This window comes from Oncorhynchus clarkii, chromosome 23 (assembly GCF_045791955.1).
Source record: "Oncorhynchus clarkii lewisi isolate Uvic-CL-2024 chromosome 23, UVic_Ocla_1.0, whole genome shotgun sequence".
Taxonomy (NCBI): Eukaryota; Metazoa; Chordata; class Actinopteri; order Salmoniformes; family Salmonidae; genus Oncorhynchus; species Oncorhynchus clarkii.
In genome coordinates this window covers 50,665,297-50,691,063 of record NC_092169.1, presented here as the reverse complement: position 1 = coordinate 50,691,063, position 25,767 = coordinate 50,665,297, and the positions used below count along the sequence as shown (strand labels likewise).

The 25,767-nt window shown below is 46.9% G+C and overlaps 1 protein-coding gene across 1 annotated transcript in view; it reads left to right on the top strand.

The window, feature by feature from the left end:
• Positions 1-208: 208 nt before the first annotated feature.
• The window catches only part of LOC139381865 (probable methyltransferase TARBP1), a 44,312-nt gene continuing 18,753 nt past the window's right edge, over positions 209-25,767 (top strand). Inside the window, exons 1-19 of the mRNA XM_071125692.1 lie at positions 209-1,285; positions 1,437-1,540; positions 1,656-1,725; positions 1,820-1,968; positions 3,115-3,167; positions 3,314-3,411; positions 3,731-3,866; positions 4,540-4,636; positions 4,801-4,890; positions 9,491-9,647; positions 9,827-10,192; positions 10,690-10,787; positions 11,680-11,832; positions 12,058-12,287; positions 14,181-14,406; positions 21,920-22,108; positions 22,615-22,820; positions 23,809-23,880; positions 25,444-25,564. Of these exons, the coding sequence (XP_070981793.1) occupies positions 274-1,285; positions 1,437-1,540; positions 1,656-1,725; positions 1,820-1,968; positions 3,115-3,167; positions 3,314-3,411; positions 3,731-3,866; positions 4,540-4,636; positions 4,801-4,890; positions 9,491-9,647; positions 9,827-10,192; positions 10,690-10,787; positions 11,680-11,832; positions 12,058-12,287; positions 14,181-14,406; positions 21,920-22,108; positions 22,615-22,820; positions 23,809-23,880; positions 25,444-25,564 (3,627 nt within the window). The 5' untranslated portion in view covers positions 209-273. The remainder of the gene's footprint in view (positions 1,286-1,436; positions 1,541-1,655; positions 1,726-1,819; positions 1,969-3,114; positions 3,168-3,313; positions 3,412-3,730; positions 3,867-4,539; positions 4,637-4,800; positions 4,891-9,490; positions 9,648-9,826; positions 10,193-10,689; positions 10,788-11,679; positions 11,833-12,057; positions 12,288-14,180; positions 14,407-21,919; positions 22,109-22,614; positions 22,821-23,808; positions 23,881-25,443; positions 25,565-25,767) is intronic.

Here is a 25,767-nt window from a genome sequence, read left to right as displayed (position 1 = left end):
ATAAAATAAACTACTTTTTCCACTTGCAGGTAATAGAGAGAGTTGTATAGAGTACAACAATTCCTCAGGTTAAGTGAGCCACATGTATTTATATACATATTTGCAAATATGGTGCAGTAGGGCTAGTTTGAAGCTTTGGGTTGCTGTAAGTTTATTTCTCTCGCGAGAGTTGCGTTTGGCAACGGTGAGTGACGTATCAGGAAGTTTACATACCGACAAGAAACATGAGGTCATGTATGAATCTCTGTGAACACATTGAAGTCGGCTTTTGAAATGTCTTCTATTTTAATCAATGCCCTTTTATCAAGTTGCCATGATCCGGATACTTTTTTTAACACGTTGTGCTGGCCAACTGACTCGTGGCCGGACACAGAAAGAGTAGAGGCACTGACAACGTTTATTGATGGAATTGGTAAACTACCCCAGTCTGACACATCTGACGATGGAGACAAAGTTGCCTTTTCAATTGCAAAAAGAGACATCTTTCTACGAAAAGTTGAATCGATCATTTGGACACAATGTTTACCACTTCTCTTGAAAGTCTCTAACGGAGACGGGGCGTGCAAAGGTAAACGTGTGCCAGATGGAAGGGCTGAAATCACCATCGCTGTGTGCAGGCTTCTTTCTGTCTGCATCAACACACTGTGTGACACGGCCGTTTCGGGGCGAGTCGCCCGCGCTGTCCTGCCATCCTTCCAGCTGCCAGACGGGGAGACAGAGGAAGAGCTTCCTGGCCAGGATGAGGGGCGGCTGGGTATCGACGTGGCTATCGAAGCCATGTCAGTCATCCTACCCGCTCTCTCATCCAACGAAGAATTGACCACGTCGATCCTCTCATCTGCCCTGTCCTGTATCAAGACGTTACCGGATGCTCTGGTCTCCAAAATCACCGTTCGGCTTATTTTCACTCTCCTCAACTGCTACAGCGAGGATGGGATAGCGAGTAAACTCCGGTTCATTTTAGAGGATTTGTGTAGCTGGCACAAGAGTGACAGCTCAAACACGGACTCACCTGTGGTGACAGAACGCGCCTTGCTGTGTTTAACAACTCTCTCGGACTATCTCTTCTCTCCGGCTAAAGTACAGCAACACACCCTTCCTCAAAGTCTGAGCTATACTCGACCTGACCCTCGTCGTTCTCTGCAGTTCTGGAGGATTCTACAAGATGGACTGACGCACAAAGACAACGTGTCCCGGAAGCGGGCGTTGTACCTGCTGAAAAGGTGTGTCGCTCTGTCAGAGGATGAGGCGGTTGAGTTTCCAAGCAGTTCAGTGTCAAGTGAAGGTAAGATGCTGATACATGCGACTGACATTCAGACAGACAAGCTTGATTAATATTACCCATGTTAAAATATGTTCTTTACTATACAGAATAATACTCAAGTCTCTAAAACTGTATAGTTTAACCTAATTGTAACTATGTGAGTCCTTTGCAGATAATGAGGAGATCATATTCAGATGGGCCCCAGACAGATGCAAGCTGCTCAGAGAGTTCTGGGAGGACTATGCCTTGGTTATGGAGACACTGGAGGAGAACCAGGTGAGATATAATATGGATAACACTTGCTATCAAACCCCTCTTCCTAATGCATTATACATTTATAACACCATTATGACGTCGTAAAGAACTATTACCGTTCCTCTGTGTTGTGTAGATTCACGTGGTCCGCCCTGTGCTCAACAGAATCCATACGTTGATCCAAACAGCAGCCAATGATAGTCAAGGTGATGTGTGTGTCTCTCAACCATAAGGTGACAACCCAAACCTTTTATATCCCACTAAATACTGCCTACCAATCGTCCATCTGTCTTCTCTCAGGCGTCAGTCTGTTCCACCCGTCATGGCTGCTGGGTGTGTACCAGCGTATGTTCCACAGTGAGAACAAGTCCGTCATGAGAGAGGGAGTGGATCACCTACTGGAACTCCAGGTGCTCCGACGCCCTGCCTTCGCCCTGGCCTTCTCACAGGTACCTGGTACAGTTGTCAGTCAGTGTTATAGAACATCAACCCAGACTCCAGGTGGTCTGACGCCCTGCCTTCGCCCCGGCCTTCTCACAGGTACCTGGTACAGTTGTCAGTCAGTGTTATAGAACATCAACCCAGACTCCAGGTGGTCTGACGCCCTGCCTTCGCCCCGGCCTTCGCCCCGGCCTTCTCACAGGTACCTGGTACAGTTGTCAGTCAGTGTTAGAACATCAACCCAGACTCCAGGTGGTCTGACGCCCTGCCTTCGCCCTGGCCTTCTCACAGGTACCTGGTACAGTTATCAGTCAGTGTTATAGAACATCAACCCAGACTCCAGGTGCTCCGACGCCCTGCCTTCGCCCCTGCCTTCTCACAGGTACCTGGTACAGTTGTCAGTCAGTGTTATAGAACATCAACCCAGACTCCAGGTGGTCTGACGCCCTGCCTTCGCCCCGGCCTTCGCCCCGGCCTTCTCACAGGTACCTGGTACAGTTGTCAGTCAGTGTTAGAACATCAACCCAGACTCCAGGTGGTCTGACGCCCTGCCTTCGCCCCGGCCTTCGCCCTGGCCTTCTCACAGGTACCTGGTACAGTTATCAGTCAGTGTTAGAACATCAACCCAGACTCCAGGTGGTCTGACGCCCTGCCTTCGCCCCAGCCTTCTCACAGGTACCTGGTACAGTTGTCAGTCAGTGTTAGAACATCAACCCAGACTCCAGGTGGGCCTTCGCCCCGGCCTTCTCACAGGTACCTGGTACAGTTGTCAGTCAGTGTTAGAACATCAACCCAGACTGACCTAATTCTATTTTTCCCTTTTCTATGTTATTAGTTTGTTTATTTTATTAATTTAACCCTTATTTTACCAGGGAAGTTGAATGAGAACACATTCTCATCTACAGCAGTGACCTGGGGAATAGTTACAGGGGAGAGGAGGGGGGAGGAATGAGCTGATTGTAAGCTGGGGATGATTAGGTGACTGTGATGGTATGAAGGACATATTGGGAATGTACAATAGTCAGCAACTTCCTTTTCAGTAGTGGTGTATTCGCGGTCGTTGTTTAGTTTGTTGTCTTGGTGGGTGAGATGATGAGGGACAGTAGGTGGTTAGTGTATGAGAGATTGACCTCTTCTTATCCTTTCTTCCTCAGTTCATTCTGGGTCCTTTCATGGATGTGATGTCTGAAAGCTCCCTCTTTCACAGGTGAGCCAGTGATCATAGCAGCACAACAGCAAAACACAATATTGATTTATAGACTCACAGATGATGCCGTTTCTGCTAGTGATGAAGTAGTGAGTTAGGCCTATTTAGAGTGACTGTTGAGGAAGGTTATGTCTCTTCATCTCCAGGACTGCAGGACAGAGTGTAGGAGAGTGTCCTGAGCTGGGAGTCAAGCTGCAGGTCTTCATGGTCACGTTCTTCAGCAGCCTGCCACAGGAGAACAGAGGTACTGTAACAGAGCTTCATCACAGGGCACTGAATCACCTGGGCCATGTTCAGTAGGATACACCGTAGCACAACTTTTTGCAGAGGGAAATCTGGGTTCTTATTATTGGACAAATTCATGTACATTTCAAAAAGGTTTTCTCCCAACTGAACTTGAGCCAGATGTTTGTCCTGCAGCTTGTTGTAACAGTAATGACTGTTCATCAGAGAGGGTCTAATGTTGATCCTCTGTCTCCTCAGGTCCTGTGTTGCTCCATCTTGTTGTAACAGTAATGACTGTTCATCAGAGAGGGTCTAATGTTGATCCTCTGTCTCCTCAGGTCCTGTGTTGCTGCAGCTTGTCCAGCGGCTAGGTTCTCAACACTGGTGTGCTGTCCCCATCCTCTTCCTCTCTCGGGCCCTGTCCCACCTTCCTCCCTGCCCTCTCCTGGGCCCCGACGGCCTGCAAGCTCTCAGGTAGCCTGTCCCACCTTCCTCCCTGCCCTCTCTCAGGCCCTGTCCCATCTTCCTCCCTGACCTCTCTCAGGTAGCCTGTCCCATCTTCCTTCCTGCCCTCTCTCAGACCCTGTCCCATCTTCCTCCCTGCCCTCTCTCAGGTAGCCTGTCCCACCTTCCTCCCTGCCCTCTCTCAGGTAGCCTGTCTTATCTTCCTTCCTGCCCTCTCTCAGACCCTGTCCCATCTTCCTCCCTGTCCTCTCCTGGGCCCTGTCCCATCTTCCTCCCTGCCCTCTCCTGGTCCCTGTCCCATCTTCCTCCCTGCCCTCTCCTGGTCCCTGTCCCACCTTCCTCCTTGCCCTCTCCTGGGCCCTGTCCCACCTTCCTCCTTGCCCTCTCCTGGGCCCTGTCCCATCTTCCTCCCTGCCCTCTCCTGGGCCCTGTCCCATCTTCCTCCCTGCCCTCTCCTGGTCCCTGGCTGCCTGCATAGGGAATAGGGTACCATTTCAGATGCAGACATTGTCTCTAAGACTCTAACTTGACATAAGGTTCATTATTTATTGTTCATAGTAGCATTTCTTGGTGTGGAAGTGTGGATTCTATGAATCTCCGTTGAACAGACTGTTCAAGTCGATGGCTAGGGGCAATCTGTGTCTGGGAAACTGTCCCTAATGATTTCTGTGTTGTATCTCAGGGAGGTGCTCCGCTGCACTATGATCACCCACCAGGTGCTACTGAGAGGAGCTGCCCAGTGTTTCCTGCTGAACAGTGCCCTCTCCCTGACAGATGTGGTAAGACACTATGATGTGTTTGAGGCTGTGCGGCTTTGGTACAAAGTGATGACATTTTGCACCCAAATAGAGTGTTGAAGAAGAGCTTATAGCTGTCAGCGTACAAATGACAGCATCTGTTTAGAAACTGCCATTTTAGATTGTCTTTGTTCCATCTTTTGCAGACCTTAGTGACATTGGATGATGTGTTTAGTTTGCTGGTGCATTTCAGAGCAGACGAGTCTCTACGTAGAGGAACACCGCTCTGGAATCAGGTACTGTGTGGGGGTGGAATGAGGAAGAGCTCTATCCTCTGGAATCAGGTACTGTGTGGGGGTGGAATGAGGAAGAGCTCTGTCCTCTGGAATCAGATACTGTGTGGGGGTGGAATGAGGGAGGAGCTCTGTCCTCTGGAATCAGGTACTGTGTGGGGGTGGAATGAGGAAGAGCTCTGTCCTCTGGAATCAGGTACTGTGTGGGGGTGGAATGAGGAAGAGCTCTGTTCTCTGGAATCAGGTACTGTGTGGGGGTGGAATGAGGAAGAGCTATGTTCTCTGGAATCAGGTACTGTGTGGGGGTGGAATGAGGAAGAGCTCTGTCCTCTGGAATCAGGTACTGTGTGGGGGTGGAATGAGGAAGAGCTCTGTTCTCTGGAATCAGGTACTGTGTGGGGGTGGAATGAGGAAGAGCTCTGTCCTCTGGAATCAGGTACTGTGTGGGGGTGGAATGAGGAAGAGCTCTGTCCTCTGGAATCAGGTACTGTGTGGGGGTGGAATGAGGAAGAGCTCTGTTCTCTGGAATCAGGTACTGTGTGGGGGTGGAATGAGGAAGAGTTCTGTTCTCTGGAATCAGGTACTGTGTGGGGGTGGAATGAGGAAGAGCTCTGATCTCTGGAATCAGGTATTGTGTGGGGGTGGAATGAGGAAGAGCTCTGTCCTCTGGAATCAGGTACTGTGTGGGGGTGGAATGAGGAAGAGCTCTGTCCTCTGGAATCAGGTACTGTGTGGGGGTGGAATGAGGAAGAGCTCTGTCCTCTGGAATCAGGTACTGTGTGGGGGTGGAATGAGGAAGAGCTCTGTTCTCTGGAATCAGGTATTGTGTGGGGGTGGAATGAGGAAGAGCTCTGTTCTCTGGAATCAGGTATTGTGTGGGGGTGGAATGAGGAAAGAGCTCTGTCCTCTGGAATCAGGAACTGTGTGGGGGTGGAATGAGGAAGAGCTCTGTCCTCTGGAATCAGGTATTGTGTGGGGGTGGAATGAGGAAGAGCTCTGTCCTCTGGAATCAGGAACTGTGTGTGGGTGGAATGAGGAAGAGCTCTGTCCTCTGGAATCAGGTACTATGTGGGGTTGGAATAAGGAAGAGCTCTGTCCTCTGGAATCAGGTACTGTGTGGGGGTGGAATGAGGAAGAGCTCTGTCCTCTGGAATCAGGTACTGTGTGGGGGTGGAATCAGGAAGAGCTCTGTCCTCTGGAATCATGTACTGTGTGGGGGTGGAATGAGGAAGAGCTCTGTCCTCTGGAATCAGGTACTGTGTGGGGGTGGAATGAGGAAGAGCTCTGGAATCAGGTACTGTGTGGGGGTGGAATGAGGAAGAGCTCTGTTCTCTGGAATCAGGTATTGTGTGGGGGTGGAATGAGGAAGAGCTCTGTCCTCTGGAATCAGGTACTGTGTGGGGGTGGAATGAGGAAGAGCTCTGTTCTCTGGAATCAGGTACTGTGTGGGGGTGGAATGAGGAAGAGCTCTGTTCTCTGGAATCAGGTACTGTGTGGGGGTGGAATGAGGAAGAGCTCTGTTCTCTGGAATCAGGTACTGTGTGGGGGTGGAATGAGGAAGAGCTCTGTTCTCTGGAATCAGGTACTGTGTGGGGGTGGAATGAGGAAGAGCTCTGGAATCAGGTACTGTGTGGGGGTGGAATGAGGAAGAGCTCTGTTCTCTGGAATCAGGTACTGTGTGGGGGTGGAATGAGGAAGAGCTCTGTTCTCTGGAATCAGGTACTGTGTGGGGGTGGAATGAGGAAGAGCTCTGTTCTCTGGAATCAGGTACTGTGTGGGGGTGGAATGAGGAAGAGCTCTGTTATCTGGAATCAGGTACTGTGTGGGGGTGGAATGAGGAAGAGCTCTGTTCTCTGGAATCAGGTACTGTGTGGGGGTGGAATGAGGAAGAGCTCTGTCCTCTGGAATCAGGTACTGTGTGGGGGTGGAATGAGGGAAGAGCTCTGATCTCTGGAATCAGGTACTGTGTGGGGGTGGAATGAGGAAGAGCTCTGTCCTCTGGAATCAGGTACTGTGTGGGGGTGGAATGAGGGAAGATCTCTGGAATCAGGTACTGTGTGGGCGTGGAATGAGGAAGAGCTCTGTTCTCTGGAATCAGGTACTGTGTGGGGGTGGAATGAGGGAAGATCTCTGGAATCAGGTACTGTGTGGGGTTGGAATGAGGAAGAGCTCTGTCCTCTGGAATCAGGTACTGTGTGGGGGTGGAATGAGGAAGAGCTCTGTTCTCTGGAATCAGGTACTGTGTGGGGGTGGAATGAGGGAGGATCTCTGTTCTCTGGAATCAGGTACTGTGTGGGGGTGGAATGAGGAAGATCTCTGGAATCAGGTACTGTGTGGGGGTGGAATGAGGGAGGATCTCTGTTCTCTGGAATCAGATACTGTGTTGGGGTGGAATGAGGAAGAGCTCTGTTCTCTGGAATCAGGTACTGTGTGGGGGTGGAATGAGGGAAGATCTCTGGAATCAGGTACTGTGTGGGGGTGGAATGAGGAAGAGCTCTGTCCTCTGGAATCAGGTACTGTGTGGGGGTGGAATGAGGAAGAGCTCTGGAATCAGGTACTGTGTGGGGGTGGAATGAGGAAGAGCTCTGTCCTCTGGAATCAGGTACTGTGTGGGGGTGGAATGAGGAAGAGCTCTGTTCTCTGGAATCAGGTACTGTGTGGGGGTGGAATGAGGGAAGAGCTCTGTTCTCTGGAATCAGGTACTGTGTGGGGGTGGAATGAGAGAAGAGCTCTGTTCTCTGGAATCAGGTTATGTGTGGGGGTGGAATGAGGAAGAGCTCTGGAATCAGGTACTGTGTTGGGGTGGAATGAGGAAGAGCTCTGTTCTCTGGAATCAGGTACTGTGTGGGGGTGGAATGAGGAAGAGCTCTGTTCTCTGGAATCAGTTACTGTGTGGGGGTGGAATGAGGAAGAGCTCTGTTCTCTGGAATCAGGTACTGTGTGGGGGTGGAATGAGGAAGAGCTCTGTTCTCTGGAATCAGGTACTGTGTGGGGGTGGAATGAGGGAAGAACTCTGGAATCAGGTACTGTGTGGGGGTGGAATGAGGAAGAGCTCTGTTCTCTGGAATCAGGTACTGTGTGGGGGTGGAATGAGGAAGAGCTCTGTCCTCTGGAATCAGGTACTGTGTGGGGGTGGAATGAGGGAAGAGCTCTGATCTCTGGAATCAGGTACTGTGTGGGGGTGGAATGAGGAAGAGCTCTGTCCTCTGGAATCAGGTACTGTGTGGGGGTGGAATGAGTAAGAGCTCTGTCCTCTGGAATCAGGTACTGTGTGGGGGTGGAATGAGGAAGAGCTCTGTCCTCTGGAATCAGGTACTGTGTGGGGGTGGAATGAGGGAGGATCTCTGGAATCAGGTACTGTGTGGGGGTGGAATGAGGAAGAGCTCTGGAATCAGGTACTGTGTGGGGGTGGAATGAGGAAGAGCTCTGTTCTCTGGAATCAGGTACTGTGTGGGGGTGGAATGAGGGAAGAGCTCTGTCCTCTGGAATCAGGTACTGTGTGGGGGTGGAATGAGGGAAGAGCTCTGGCCTCTGGAATCAGGTACTGTGGGGGTGGAATGAGGGAGGATCTCTGTTCTCTGGAATCAGATACTGTGTGGGGGTGGAATGAGGGAAGATCTCTGGAATCAGGTACTGTGTGGGCGTGGAATGAGGAAGAGCTCTGTTCTCTGGAATCAGGTACTGTGTGGGGGTGGAATGAGGGAAGATCTCTGGAATCAGGTACTGTGTGGGGTTGGAATGAGGAAGAGCTCTGTTCTCTGGAATCAAGTACTGTGTGGGGGTGGAATGAGGGAAGTTCTCTGGAATCAGGTACTGTGTGGGGTTGGAATGAGGAAGAGCTCTGTTCTCTGGAATCAGGTACTGTGTGGGGGTGGAATGAGGGAAGATCTCTGGAATCAGGTACTGTGTGGGCGTGGAATGAGGAAGAGCTCTGTTCTCTGGAATCAGGTACTGTGTGGGGGTGGAATGAGGGAAGATCTCTGGAATCAGGTACTCTGTGGGGTTGGAATGAGGAAGAGCTCTGTTCTCTGGAATCAGGTACTGTGTGGGGGTGGAATGAGGGAAGATCTCTGGAATCAGGTACTGTGTGGGGGTGGAATGAGGAAGAGCTCTGTTCTCTGGAATCAGGTACTGTGTGGGGGTGGAATGAGGGAAGATCTCTGGAATCAGGTACTGTGTGGGGGTGGAATGAGGGAAGATCTCTGGAATCAGGTACTGTGTGGGGGTGGAATGAGGAAGAGCTCTGTCCTCTGGAATCAGGTACTGTGTGGGGGTGGAATGAGGGAAGATCTCTGGTATCAGGTACTGTGTGGGGGTGGAATGAGGAAGAGCTCTGTCCTCTGGAATCAGGTACTGTGTGGGGGTGGAATGAGGAAGAGCTCTGTTCTCTGGAATCAGGTACTGTGTGGGGGTGGAATGAGGGAAGAGCTCTGTTCTCTGGAATCAGGTACTGTGTGGGGGTGGAATGAGGGAAGAGCTCTGTTCTCTGGAATCAGGTACTGTGGGGGTGGAATGAGGAAGAGCTCTAATCTTTTCAAACAGTTTTTAAATATTTAGTGTTTTTCCATCAGTTGTCCCTTGTGTTTCTGTGTCTCCTCACTAGCTGTGTGACTGGCTGGCTGACAGTGAAGGCAGCTTCAGGCCCTGTGTCAGAGAATCAGCTGATGGTACCAGTACCAGTACCTCTCCAGAGAGAGAGACTGTGAGAGGCTACGTCCAACACCAAATGGAGCTCTTCCTCAGAGTCCCGGCTAGCACAGGTGAGTCCCGGCTGGCACAGGTGAGTCCCGGCTGGCACAGCTGAATCAGTTTTTCCAATTCCGAGTATTATCCGATGAAGAATATCAACAGGTACAGATACGAGTATGTGTAGATGGACTCACCTCCAGTATACAGAATAGATGACTGTACTGATGAACTTTGTTGTGACGTCCAACAGACCAGACAGACAGTGTCCCAGACCCAGGAGAGGAGGAGCTGCTAGCCAAGGCCATCCTACTGTGTGTTGACATAGAGGGGAGGACTCAGAGGTCTGGAGGAGAGCAGACTACTGGTGTCAGCGGTGGGATGGACTCGCTCTTACGCCCCCTACTGGACACACTGAGCAGGCTCCACACTAATGTCTACCTGCCGCTACGCAAGACTGACAAGAGCCTGCAGCTGCTGCTACGACTACTGCAGCTCACACCAGCCAGACACACCCCTGCTGCATTACTGCAGCTCACACCAGCCAGACACACCCCTGCTGCAGTACTGCAGCTCACACCAGCCAGACACACCCCTGCTGCAGTAGCGAAAGAACAAGGTATCTACTGCACTCTACTGTATTCTAATGTACTGTACTGTACTCTGCTGTACTATACTCCACAGTACTCTACTGTACTGTTCTCTGCTCTACTGTACTCTACTGTATTCTGCTGTAAACTACTGTGCTCTACTGTACTGTGTTCTACTGTACTCTGCTGTACTCTACAGTACTGTACTGTTCTCTGGTCTACTCTACTGTACTCTACTGTACTCTACTGTACTCTACTGTACTGTGTTCTACTCTACTGTACTCTACTGTACTGTGTTCTACTCTACTGTACTCTGCTGTACTCTGCTGTACTGTACTGTTCTCTACTCTACTGTGCTCTACTGTACTCTACTCTGCTCTACTTGACTCAAGTAGTGATACATAGCAGTGATTCAAATTGATTCTTAGTAATGATCCACATTGATTCATAACACTGGAAACATGCAAAATAAGATGTCATTCATTGTTTAAAAAATAATACGTTTTTTGTCTTCTGTCTCATACAGAAGACAGTGTGACGGTCTCCATGGAAACGCTGGTTCTGGGCGTGGTGGAGCCCATTCAGGAGTTTATCCTCCGAAGACTGAGTGGAGAACTACAGGAGGTGAACACACACTCTCGCTCTCACTGTCACTCTCTCTTGCTTTCACTCACTCACTCACTCACTCACTCACTCACTCACTCACTCACTCACTGTCAAGAGAATTATGTTCTCAGTGTTCATAAACCCAATTGAATTGATTACTCAGCCTGATACCCAGGATTTGTAGGAAACTGGTTGGAATGAATAAGACGGAGGCCCAGCTACAATTGTCAGGAATGTTTATTTATGAGAGCTCTGCCTATCATTTCTGGAACATTGGTCTATATACCTCACATTTCGTCATCAATGTCCCTCCTCCTCTCAGATACAATGGCAACATAGTTCACAAGTCTTCTTCTACTCATAAATAGTCTGCCACCTGTTAAACAATCTACTACAAGCCCAAGGTCTCTCCCCTCCCTGGGTGGGGACAGAATGTCCTGTAAGGAACACAGTGTTCCAGCTTGTCTGACGATAGCTCCATTTGTTTCTCACTTACACCCTGCTTACATACTAAAAAGGAACAGAAAGTCCTTGTTCTAATTTTTGACTAAAACTACACACATTAGATTTAGTTTTATGATTCTAATAAGTTTCATACAGTGACAGGGTAGTAATTATGTTAGTTATAGTTCTACGTTAAATGTATACGTAATTTAGTCATTATTCATAAAATCCATAACACTCACTCACTCACTGTCACTCACTCTCTCTCGCTTTTACTCACTCACTCACTCACTGTCACTCTCGCTTTCACTGTCACTCTCTCTCGCTTTCACTGTCACTCGCTCTCACTGTCACTCACTCACTCACTCACTCACTTACTGTCACTCACTCAATCTCACATCCTACAACATTGATCATGTACCTGCATTTGTCCTCCGCCTGTGTTTTGTTTGTCTGTCCTCTCCAGCTATGTGATGTAGAGCGTGCTGAGCTCTACCTGTCAGTGCTGAAGGAGGTGGTGCTGATGTACAGTGTGTTAGAGTGGAACCACTCCAAGGTACAGGAGGCCTATTTCCCCAGACTCCTCAGATACGTCCTGAGGACCCTAGAAGCTGACCAGGTACAGTATTCCAGGATCGACCTCCCCTCTCTCAGGCTGCTCTCCTTCGCTAGTCACTTCATACATAATTGGATTCGTGTGTCAATTTGAAAAATGGGATATTTTCTTTAGCAGTTAGACTCTGATTTCAAAAAGACTAGTTGAACTGCTATTTGTCATGTCATGTTTATATTCACCATGGTTTTCACTATAAAACTGGAAGGGACTTGTGTGTGTTTCTCTTAGATCCCCTCTGTGGCGGGTCAGGTGTCCAGGGCGGTTGCCATGGCGTCGTTGGCCATGACCTGTGAGGTTGCAGCGTTGGGAGTGTTCAACCTCCAATCAGAGACCACAATTCTACTGGTTCATCTGTCTAGCTACTTCTACTCCCCTGCTCCACCCCCAGCCCCTCCTCTCTCTCTGGTCAACTTCAACCAGACCCTGCTGAAACCTCCAACTGCAGCTCAGTCAACAGGGTCAGTACAGAACACTTTGTGTAGTATATAGAATGCATGTTATTGTTTAAATGCAGATGTACTGTATCATCAGGACAATGTGTTGTATAGTAAACCACTAGTATAAACACTAAATGACCCTCGTTTCTCTGCCAGTCACGGGTCTAATTTGTGACTGTTTTGGTCACATGCTCTTCAATAATTTGCTGTTCAACCTGGAATTTACATGTGGGAGAAAACCCATCTCCCAGAGGTTACAGGTCAAATGGAGATTGTGTCAAGGATATGCACATCTACATACAGTGAGCTGCTAATGTATTGGGACAGTGACACATTTGTTGTTGTTTTGTCTCTGTACTCCAGCACTTTGGATTGATACAATGACAATGAGGTTAAAGTTCAGACTGACAGCTTTAATTTGAGGGTATTGTCCTCCATGTAGGGTGAACCGTTTAGAAATTAAAGGTACATATAGTCCCCCCTTTTTATGGGACCAAAAGTATCGGGTCAAATCAACTTATGTGTATTAAAGTAGTCAGGTTTAGTATTTGGTCCCATATTCCCAGCACACAATGATTACATCAAGCCAGGGACTCTACCAACTTGTTGGATGTATTTGCTGTTTGTTTTGGTTGTGTTGCAGATTATTTAGTGTCCAATAGAAATGTATAGATTTTATTAGGATCTCTTTTAGCCCAAGGGCTAGTCTTCCAAGAGTCCTTAAGAAATGTTAAAAATAGCAAAGTAAAAACACAACATCCACATTCCTGTTACCTATACATATGACACCACCCAGCCTAACCCTCCTCCACCCACATACCTCTTATTTTTTTAAACGTTTTTAATGAATTAGCAGACACTCTTTTCCAAAGGGACTTACAGCAGTGAGTGCATACATTTTCATGTGTTTTATTATTTTCATACTGATCCCCGTGGGAATAGAACCCACAACCCTGGTGTTCCAAATGCTATGCTTTCTGAGCCACAGGATCTATAACTCACGTGCACATTACGTGCATTAAGAATTTAAATACAACAGAACATATTACAATAACCTCTTAGACCCACTCTAGTCGTTTTAAGACCTCTTAACACAACTATTTGGCAAGTTAGTTTTTTTTTCTCCTTTCCGTAAAACTAAAATCTATTTTGCACAGCTCTAATTTGGGTATTCAGAGGTCCCTAGTAGATGTGTTGTCAGGGAGATAGTAGTAATCAGAGGTCCCTAGTAGATGTGTTGTCTGGGAGATAGTAGTAATCGGAGGTCCCTAGTAGATGTGTTGTCTGGGAGATAGTAGTAATCGGAGGTCCCTAGTAGATGTGTTGTCTGGGAGATAGTAGTAATCAGAGGTCCCTAGTAGATGTGTTGTCTGGGAGATAGTAGTAATCAGAGGTCCCTAGTAGATGTGTTGTCAGGGAGATAGTAGTAATCAGAGGTCCCTAGTAGATGTGTTGTCTGGGAGATAGTAGTAATCAGAGGTCCCTAGTAGATGTGTTGTCTGGGAGATAGTAGTAATCAGAGGTCCCTAGTAGATGTGTTGTCAGGGAGATAGTAGTAATCAGAGGTCCCTAGTAGATGTGTTGTCTGGGAGATAGTAGTAATCAGAGGTCCCTAGTAGATGTGTTGTCAGGGAGATAGTAGTAATCAGAGGTCCCTAGTAGATGTGTTGTCTGGGAGATAGTAGTAATCAGAGGTCCCTAGTAGATGTGTTGTCTGGGAGATAATAGTAATCAGAGGTCCCTAGTAGATGTGTTGTCTGGGAGATAGTAGTAATCAGAGGTCCCTAGTAGATGTGTTGTCAGGGAGATAGTAGTAATCAGAGGTCCCTAGTAGATGTGTTGTCTGGGAGATAGTAGTAATCAGTGGGCCTTGCCAATATCTCTGAAATATTAAGAGTTTGTCATCTGTCACAGTGTTTCAGAGCAGGGTCCTCTCCTCAAGGACTGGGGCCGTATGGCAGCTCATTTCATCCGGGACCAGTGGACGTGCCTGGGATACGGGAGGAGAATAGGCCCACCCGGGCCCCTGGAGCTCCCCAGGGCGTCAGGGTCCCTCCAGGCTGCTATAGGGGCTCTGTCTCTGCTACCCAGTGGCCTGGTACTGCCTGTACTGGACTTCATGGCCTCCATGTTGCCACAGGTGAGTCTTAGCATTGACTACAGCTGATATTGTCATGTCCACTACCTGGCTGAGACATTCTATCTCACCCAGCTCTCTACAGGCTTGTTCACACCAATAACCATGTTTAAAGGAATAGTTCACCCAAATTACAAAACAACATGTTTCCTTACCTTGTGTTACGAATCTCTTTTGGCCCGACAGTCTAGGGGGGGATGGTAGTGAGACCCGTAACATAACTCATGTAAATTATAATAGTGACAAAGTAAAAGTGAACGAAATAACCACGACAACCGAAATAATACCGTCAAACTCAGGGTTTATTATAAACACACGGTAATGGGGGGGGGAGCAGGAAAAGGGGCTGAGCTGGACCCAAGGAAAGAAACAAATATGCAAAAACACCCCTAAGCTAGGCTAGCCTATTTCAACAACAGCTAACTAACTAACCAAAAATACAGTGGGTGGTCCGCCCAGTTCTAACTAGTGTGTTTTAACAAAGTTTACCTACGGGTAGTGTATGCCCATGGGCGACTTGTCTTGGTTTCCCCTTTTTCCCACCAGCAAACACCATAAACAAAAACAATACTCACAGGAGATGACCAAGTGATTTGGAGGTGCTCAAACAAAAGAAGAGGTTAATTAATACACAGAGAGCGAGTGAAGAACCGAGATCTTCCAACATGGCATTACAAAGATTGAGCTACCCTGAAATCTACAAAGAACAGCTATCTTCCAACATGGCATTACAAAGATTGAGCTCTCCTGAAATCTACAAAGAACAGCTATCTACCAACATGGCATTACAAAGATTGAGCTCTCCTGAAATCTACAAAGAACAGCTATCTACCAACATGGCATTACAAAGATTGAGCTCTCCTGAAATCTACAAAGAACAGCTATCTACCAACATGGCATTACAAAGATTGAGCTCTCCTGAAATCTACAAAGAACAGCTATCTACCAACATGGCATTACAAAGATTGAGCTCTCCTGAAATCTACAAAGAACAGCTATCTTCCAACATGGCATTACAAAGATTGAGCTCCTGAACAAACAAATGATGGGGTTTTTAAACCATGGGGAAGGAACTGTGATAGGGTAGGAAACAGGAGGAGGTGTGTCTTCTGATTGATGGGTTGATTGTTGACTGATTGGGGAGTGATGATTTTCACCTGTGAGGGGAGAAGGAGAGAAAAGAAACACACACAGGATACACACAGACACAGGATACACACAGACACAGGATACCTGTATCCGTAACACTCCCACCCTTAAAAGAGCAACCCTAGGGGGGATTGCGACTACAGTATTTAAATGAACACTCACAACAAATCAACAACCTTGCAAAACATACTGAAATCATCTTCACACACGAGACAAAGCATCTGCCAACACATTATCTGAACCCTTTTTGTGGCGGATCTCCAAATTATAATTTTGTACAATCAGCGCCCAACGCATAAGGCGCTGGTTCTGGTTGTACATTCGGTGGAGAAAAACTAAGGGGTTATGGTCAGTATACACAATCACTGGTAGGGCACTGGAACCAATGTATACTTCGAAGTATTGCAGAGCCAACAACAAAGCAAGAGCTTCTTGTTCTATTGTCGCATAGTTTGTTTGACATTTATTAAATTTACGTGAAAAATAACAAACGGGATGATCTACTCCACTCTTGTCCTGCTGCAGTAGAACAGCACCAGCACCTCTGGCACTAGCATCTACCTCAAGCTTGAACGGTTGTTCAAAATCCGGAGCAGCAAGTACAGGGGTACTACATAAGAGTGCTTTCGCTGATTCAAAAGCTCTCTTACAATCAGGGGACAACACAAATGGTCTTGCCGGACTGAGCAAATCAGTCAATGGAGCAACTACCGCAGAGAAATTTTTACAGAAGCTACGGTAATAGCCAACCATCCCTAAAAAGCGGCGTAGCTCTCGTCTAGTGGTAGGTGCAGGGAATGCAGTTATAGCCAAGACCTTGGCATCAACAGGGCGCACCTGTCCATGGCCAACCTCTTTACCGAGATAGGTAACAGTAGCCTTCCCAAACTCGCACTTTGCCAAGTTCAGGGTTAGAGAAGCAGCTGCCAACCGTTCACATACTACCCTTAGCAAGTCAACATGATCTGACCACGTAGACGAATAAATCACTAGGTCATCAAGGTATGCACTACAATTAGGAACGCCAGCTAATACAGAGTTAACCAGTCGTTGGAAAGTGGCTGGTGCATTTCGCATCCCAAAAGCCATGACTGAGTACTGAAGGAAGTTGTCTGGGGTCACAAAGGCAGAAATCTCAGAAGCACGTGAAGTTAACGGAACCTGCCAGTAACCTTTTAAGAGGTCCAACTTGGTCACATACTTAGCAGCACCAATAGTGTCGATACAGTCGTCCAGTCTGGGTAACGGGAACGAATCTGGCATTGTGACAGAATTTACCTTTCGATAATCCGTACATAACCTGGACGTACCATCAGGTTTAGGAACCAGAATGCAAGGAGAACTCCAAGGGCTTGAACTTGGCTTAGCCAGGTCATTCTCCAACAAATATCTCACCTCATCCCTCATTATCTTCCTCTTGGAAGCGTTGATACGATATGGGTGTTGCTTGATAGGTGTAGCATTTCCAACATTAATGTCATGTTCCAACACATTTGTGCGAGTAGGAACGTCATTAAAGAGACATGGAAAACTGTGTAGTAGCCTCACAATATCATTAGCCTGTCCATCCGTTAAATGAACCAGACCTGACTGGATAGACAGCAGCATTTCTGAGTTGGGCAATCTAACACACTGCTGCTGAGTATTGCGCAACTCCAAGCCATCAACATCATCAATATGACAGTCCACTATCATTGCAGTAGTAGCAGAGGAGACAGCAGTACCTTCCTCTGTTTTTGAACTATCTAACTGTGTGATGGGTCGGGTGTGGTATGCTTTCAACATGTTAATGTGACACACACGAGATTGGCGTTTTCTATCAGGAGTTTGAAGCACATAGTCAGTTTCACTTATTTTCTTTTCAATTAAATAAGGACCAGAGAAACGAGCTGACAGTGAAGATCCTGGAACAGGTAATAACACCAGTACTTGGTCACCTGGCTGTAGTGGACGAGAAACAGCCTCTTTATCATAGTGTCTTTTCATGCTCCTCTGTGAGGAAGACAGAGCTTCCTTTGCAAGAGCACAAGCTTGGTGTAGGCGCTCACGAAAGCGACTAACATAGTCCAACACATTCTCATCTCTGGTACACAACTCTTGGGACAAGAACTGTTCTTTAAGGACTTTCATTGGTCCTCTTACTGTGTGACCAAACACTAGTTCAGCCGGGCTGAAACCTAGGGACTCCTGCACAGTTTCACGAGCAGCAAACAAAACTAGAGGAACTCCCTCATCCCAATCTTTCTCAGATTCCAAACAATATTTACGTAGCATAGACTTCAGTGTCTGATGCCATCTTTCAAGCGCACCCTGAGACTCTGGGTGATAGGCGCTTGATACACGGTGCGTAATTGATAAGGATTTCAACACCTGCTTGAAGAGCTTGGATAGGAAATTGGTACCTTGATCGCTTTGTACCACCTTAGGTAACCCGAATGTCGTGAAGAATTTTATTAAGGCTTTACTCACTATCGGAGCTGTAATCCTTCTCAGAGGAATAGCCTCGGGGTATCTTGTAGCCATACACATTATCGTTAACAAAAACTGGTTACCCGATTTTGTCTTCGGTAACGGTCCGACACAATCAACCACCACATGCTCAAATGGTTCACCTATTACAGGTATAGGACAAAGAGGAGCAGGAGGAATAACCTGATTTGGTTTTCCTGTTATCTGACAGGTGTGGCATGTCCGACAGAACTGAGCCACATCTTGTTTTAAACCTGGCCAAAAGAAATGTCGAAGGATCCGATCATACGTCTTTGTAATTCCTAAATGACCAGACCACTGGTGATCATGAGCAAGGGATAACACATTTTGTCGAAAGGCTGTAGGAATCACTATTTGGTAAACAGCATTCCAATCTCCACCCGCGTCAACATGGGATTTCCATTTACGCATGAGGAGATTACCATCAATGAAGTAAGCCACATTCTTCTTCTTCACCTCTTCTAACGAGACAACACTAGAAAAACATTTAGCAAGCTTGTTGTCAACCTTTTGGTTAGCAATCAGCTGCTCACGAGTGACTGGTAATTGTATTGCATCAGCAATAACTTCAACGTACTTTGATTCTTTCCTGAGCTGTTTGTCAGAGGTGATCAGCTTCTCAGAGGTATCACACAATCCATCCTCTTGATCATCCTCTTTGAACAGAACAGTGTTCGACAAATCTATCACGTCACCCTCTTGTAGTGCCTGAGCACGAGTGACAGCACAAGCGGGGAACACATGTGGATAACTCTGTGCCAACTCATTCGAGAGAGAGTGGTCACTTTTATCCAATACTTCCAATACGGGTACTACCTTTCCTCCGGCAATATCGTTACCCATTATAAAGGTCACACCTTTCACTGGCAACTTAGGACGTACCCCCACTCTGAATATTCCACTGATTAACTCAGAGTGTACTTTCACAAAGTGCAACGGCACTGGGACAAAACCCATTTCAATACCCTGCACTAACACACTGGAACCACAGTATGTATCGTCAGATAAGGGCAACACATCAGACAATATAAACGACTGCGCCGCACCAGTATCTCTAAGGATTTTAACCGGACGCTGAGACGCTTCGTCATTCTCTAGGGACACAAACCCCTCGAAAATGAATGGTTCATAACTGCGGTCGGGGACTGGGTCTTTCAAACTACAGTTACCCTGAGGCACCTGTTTTGTTGCAGACCTCACAACCGTACGAATTAGACCAACACCTGTTGGCGGCTTGGCACGAAGAGGCATCCCTTGTTTGCGTTTAAGCAGGAAGCAATCATTAATCATATGTCCCACTTTATGACAATAGAAACAGGAACGCTCATTCTTCTGGCGTGCTTGATATACTACTGCGGGCCGACTAGAGCTAAAGGTAGGAAACTCAGTGGTTCTACTCTCAGTTTGAGCCGAAAACACACTCTTGTGCGTCAACACAAACTCGTCTGCCAACACAGACGCTTCTGCCAGGGAGGATACTTTCTGTTCGTTTAGGTAAACTACAATGCGTTCGGGTAAGCAATTTTTAAACTCTTCCAACAAGATTAACTCCCGGAGAGAGTTGAAATCAGTTACCTTACTAGCAGCATGCCATTTATCAAACAGATTTCCCTTGTCTCTAGCAAATTCCACATAAGTCTTACTAGAAGACTTTCTATGAGACCTAAATCTCTGTCGGTATGCCTCAGGCACAAGCTCATAGGCACGAAGAACAGTAGCTTTGACCACTTCATAATTCAAACTGTCCTCCAGAGGTAGCGCTGACAAAACCTCTTGGGCTTTACCAGTTAATTTACACTGAAGTAATAGGCACCATACCTCTTCAGGCCACTTCAATGCTACGGCTATACGCTCAAATACACAAAAATAGGAGTCAACCTCCGACTCTCTGAACAAAGGTACTAAGGCTATCTGCCTACTAATGTCAAACGTGTTTGAGGACACAGCAGGTGGGGACGGCTCACAAACAGGCACAGTAGGAACGAAGGCTAGCCTCGCTGTCTCTGCCTCCAGTTCCATCTGGCGCATTTTAAACGTCATCTGCCGCTGTTCTCTTTCTGCCTCAATTTTACACATCATCTGCCGTTGTTCTCGTTCTTTTTCTGCCTCCATTTTACACATCTCCAAATCTAAATGCCGCTGTTCTCTTTCTGCCTCAATTTTACACATCTCCAACTGGAGAGTCTCTCGCCTAATTTGGGCTCTCTCTTCCACCTCTAGTTGGAACTGTGCTAAACGGACATCCCTTCTGGCATCACCGTTTGACAGTGGGGAGAGTGGTTCAAAATGGGACAATGTGGCTGGTGTTTTAGCCTCACCCTCATTATCAGATACCAATGGGCTTATAGGAGCAGTTACATCCCCTACAGGGTTAGTAGACTCAGGCAGCGGTAACACAAGCACCTGCTCTTCCAACAATACATTTAACACTAGCTGTTTAACCTCCGCCTTAACTACACTCTGCGGAATTGATATTGAGTAATGGTCAGCCAAGGTCATTAAATCAACTCTACGACATTTATCAAAAACCTCCCACGAAGGATTATCCAAAAAGGACTTCAAATCAAAAGTAGCCATCTTACACTACTTCACAAGAGCCAACGAAAATAGCAAACACTAATGCTACTTCAGCTATGACGCTCAACACTGAACTATACCACTACAACAATCTACATGAGCGGCATGGGTGTCAGTAAAGACAAATCCCGGATGAGCCCCCACTTATGTTACGAATCTCTTTTGGCCCGACAGTCTAGGGGGGGATGGTAGTGAGACCCGTAACATAACTCATGTAAATTATAATAGTGACAAAGTAAAAGTGAACGAAATAACCACGACAACCGAAATAATACCGTCAAACTCAGGGTTTATTATAAACACACGGTAATGGGGGGGGGAGCAGGAAAAGGGGCTGAGCTGGACCCAAGGAAAGAAACAAATATGCAAAAACACCCCTAAGCTAGGCTAGCCTATTTCAACAACAGCTAACTAACTAACCAAAAATACAGTGGGTGGTCCGCCCAGTTCTAACTAGTGTGTTTTAACAAAGTTTACCTACGGGTAGTGTATGCCCATGGGCGACTTGTCTTGGTTTCCCCTTTTTCCCACCAGCAAACACCATAAACAAAAACAATACTCACAGGAGATGACCAAGTGATTTGGAGGTGCTCAAACAAAAGAAGAGGTTAATTAATACACAGAGAGCGAGTGAAGAACCGAGATCTACAAACATGGCATTTACAAAGATTGAGCTACCCTGAAATCTACAAACAGCTATCTTCCAACATGGCATTACAAAGATTGAGCTACCCTGAAATCTACAAAGAACAGCTATCTTCCAACATGGCATTACAAAGATTGAGCTCTCCTGAAATCTACAAAGAACAGCTATCTACCAACATGGCATTACAAAGATTGAGCTCTCCTGAAATCTACAAAGAACAGCTATCTTCCAACATGGCATTACAAAGATTGAGCTCCTGAACAAACAAATGATGGGGTTTTTAAACCATGGGGAAGGAACTGTGATAGGGTAGGAAACAGGAGGAGGTGTGTCTTCTGATTGATGGGTTGATTGTTGACTGATTGGGGAGTGATGATTTTCACCTGTGAGGGGAGAAGGAGAGAAAAGAAACACACACAGGATACACACCGACACAGGATACACACAGACACAGGATACCTGTATCCGTAACACCTTGTAAGCAGTCTATGGGGAAAGACAGTGAAATCCAAGCCTTGGTTTTGTTTAACAGCTGATTTAGACTGCAACAGTGTTTCAGTGGTCATGTGGCCAAGTCATTTATGTCCTGCTTTATATGGCTTCTGATAAGGCAATATGAAATAGTAAACCTGTGTTTCTCCCTCCCTCCACCAGGTGGCGCTGTCTGAGGAGGCCCTGTGTGTAGAGGCTGTGACTGTCTCCTGGAAGCTGGTGCTGGGACTGAGCAGTAACCCTCATGACTTCTGGCCCACCCTGCAGGGCTTTGTGACCATGGCCTTTCACCACAGCCTGCTGGAGTTAACAGAGGAGCAGGCACCTGGGCTCACTGTTACTCTACAACAGGTAACTAGAGGGAGGCATGGGGTATCAACACCTGGGCTCACTGTTACTCTACAACAGGTAACTAGAGGGAGGCATGGGGTATCAACACCTGGGTTCACTGTTACTCTACAACAGGTAACTAGAGGGAGGCATGGGGTATCAACACCTGGGCTCACTGTTACTCTACAACAGGTAACTAGAGGGAGGCATGGGGTATCAACACCTGGGTTTACTGTTACTCTACAACAGGTAACTAGAGGGAGGCATGGGGTATCAGCACCTGGGCTCACTGTTACTCTACAACAGGTAACTAGAGGGAGGCATGGGGTATCAACACCTGGGTTCACTGTTACTCTACAACAGGTAACTAGAGGGAGGCATGGGGTACATATTCACAGGATAAATGTGACTTGGCAATTAGTTCCAAGTGTTTAGCAGAACATGTTGTGGTTATTATGAGTATTAAAACACAGCGTTGATGTGGACACAACTGATGTGTAATTAACCTGACTCCTCTCAATCTCTAGATAGCCATTGAGTTGATGGAACTCTCCCAGGCCAAGACTGGTGTATTCAACGTTCTGATCCAACACTGCTGCCACACCTGGCTGCCCTCTGACCCAGGAAGTGAAGGCGAGAGCCAATCAGATGCCATGTTCTCCAGTGCCCTACTGCACCTTGACATCCTGGCTGAGGCATGTGTGTATGGACCTGTGTTCAGGAGGGACCAAAGGTTGGTGTGTGAAAGAATGAGAATGTGAGCGAGAGTCAGAGAATGTGAGCGAGAGTCAGAGAATGTGAGCGAGAGTCAGAGAATGTGAGCGAGAGTCAGAGAATGTGAGCGAGAAGAGTCAGAGAATGTGAGCGAGAGTCAGAGAATGTGAGCGAGAGTCAGAGAATGTGAGCGAGAGTCAGAGAATGTGAGCGAGAAGAGTCAGAGAATGTGAGCGAGAAGAGTCAGAGAATGTGAGCGAGAAGAGTCAGAGAATGTGAGCGAGAAGAGTCAGAGAATGTGAGCGAGAAGAGTCAGAGAATGTGAGCGAGAAGAGTCAGAGAATGTGAGCGAGAAGAGTCAGAGAATGTGAGCGAGAAGAGTCAGAGAATGTGAGCGAGAAGAGTCAGAGAATGTGAGCGAGAAGAGTCAGAGAATGTGAGCGAGAAGAGTCAGAGAATGTGAGCGAGAGTCAGAGAATGTGAGCGAGAGTCAGAGAATGTGAGCGAGAGTCAGAGAATGTGAGCGAGAGTCAGAGAATGTGAGCGAGAAGAGTCAGAGAATGTGAGCGAGAGTCAGAGAATGTGAGCGAGAGTCAGAGAATGTGAGCGAGAGTCAGAGAATGTGAGCGAGAGTCAGAGAATGTGAGCGAGAGTCAGAGAATGTGAGCGAGAAGAGTCAGAGAATGTGAGCGAGAAGAGTCAGAGAATGTGAGCGAGAAGAGTCAGAGAATGTGAGCGAGAAGAGTCAGAGAATGTGAGCGAGAGTCAGAGAATGTGAGCGAGAAGAGTCAGAGAATGTGAGCGAGAAGACACAGAGAATGTGAGCGAGAGTCAGAGAATGTGAGCGAGAAGAGACAGAGAATGTGAGCGAGAAGAGTCAGAGAATGTGAGCGAGAAGAGTCAGAGAATGTGAGCGAGAAGAGACAGAGAATGTGAGAGAGTGTGTTATTGGAGTGGTTGTTGTGGACTGAGGGTCTTGTCTGGATAATGGATTGTCTTCTCCATAGGCTGATCCAGGAGGTTCAGGTCTATGTGGAGAGGCTTGGAGAGGAGTGTGCTGCTAACACTGCAGTCCCCAGGTCAGCTGCTGAACTCACTTCATCTACTATAGTGTAGTCTACTGTACTGTACTATACTGTAGTTTACTGTACTATGCTATAGTCTACTGTACTATACTGTAGTTTACTGTACTGTACTATATATAGTGTACTGTACTATACTGTAGTGTACTGTACTATAGTCTACTGTACTATACTGTAGTTTACTGTACTACACTGTAGTGTACTGTACTTTACGGTAGTCTACTGTACTGTACTATAGTGTACTGTACTATACTGTAGTTTATTGTACTGTACTATAGTGTTCTGTACTATAGTTTACTGTACTGTACTATGCTGTAGTGTACTGTACTGTACTATAGTGTACTGTACTATACGGTAGTCTACTGTACTGTACTATAGTCTACTGTACTGTACTATAGTGTACTGTACTATAGAGTACTGTACTGTAGTCTACTGTACTGTAGTCTACTGTACTGTAGTGTACTGTACTATACGGTAGTCTACTGTACTGTAGTGTACTGTAGTGTACTGTACTATACTGTAGTGTATTGTACTATAGTGTAATCTACTGTACCCTAGTGTACTGTAGTCTACTGTACTATACTATAGTGTACTGTACTATACTGTAGTCTATGGTACTGTTCTGTAGTCTACTGTCCTGTACTATACTGTAGTCTACTGTACTCTACTATACACAGTACTCTCCTTTACTATACAGTAGTTTACTGTCCTGTACTATACTGTAGTCTACTGTACTATGTGTAGTCTACTCTATTGTACTATAGTGTGCTGTAGTGTACTCTACTGTAGTCTACTGTACTATGCTGTAGTCTACTGTAGTCTATGGTACTCTACTATACTGTACTGTACTCTAGTCTACTGTACTATACTGTACTATAGTCTACTGTACTGTACTATAGTCTACTGTACTATACTGTACTCTACTGTAGTCTTGTCTGCTGTACTATACTGTAGTGGGACTGGAACCTATAACCTGACCCCTCACTGTAGTGGGACTGGAACATATTACCTGACCCCTCACTGTAGTGGGACTGGAACATATTACCTGACCCCTCACTGTAGTGGGACTGGAACATATTACCTGACCCCTCACTGTAGTGGGACTGGAACATATTACCTGACCCTCACTGTAGTGGGACTGGAACATATTACCTGACCCCTCACTGTAGTGGGACTGGAACATAGTACCTGACCCTCACTGTAGTGGGACTGGAACATATTACCTGACCCCTCACTGTAGTGGGACTGGAACATAGTACCTGACCCCTCACTGTAGTGGGACTGGGACATATTACCTGACCCCTCACTGTAGTGGGACTGGAACATATTACCTGACCCTCACTGTAGTGGGACTATAACATATTACCTGACCCCTCACTGTAGTGGGACTGGAACATAGTACCTGACCCTCACTGTAGTGTATTCAGGCTATAAAAACATGGATTCGACCACATCACTGACAATAGTGGACCTTCTTTGTACTATAGTCAACAGTGAATGTAGTCCCTATTTCTCTGCAGAGATACATTTATCTCTAAGCTTTCTCTTTCTCTCTGGCAGTGATAACCGGGATGACCAGTTCCCACGTGTGTGTGTCGTGGCGTTCCTCAGCCGCCTCCAGCCCTCCAATCAGCTGCATGAGAGACTGATGGAAGAACTGGTTCTCTGCTTGCTTAAAAAGGTAAGACCAGGGCTCTTCCTCAATTAGTCTTTCCTCGCGTCCTCTCTCCTTACCTCCTTCTCAAAATACATTACAGGAGAACATCCTAGGTTCCTCCTCTGAGATCTTATCCTCCAATTCATTTTGAGGAGGAGGTGACCAGAGAGGACCGTAGGAATCAAGGGAAGACTGACACAGCTGGAGATTTGGCTTGTTTATAGTCC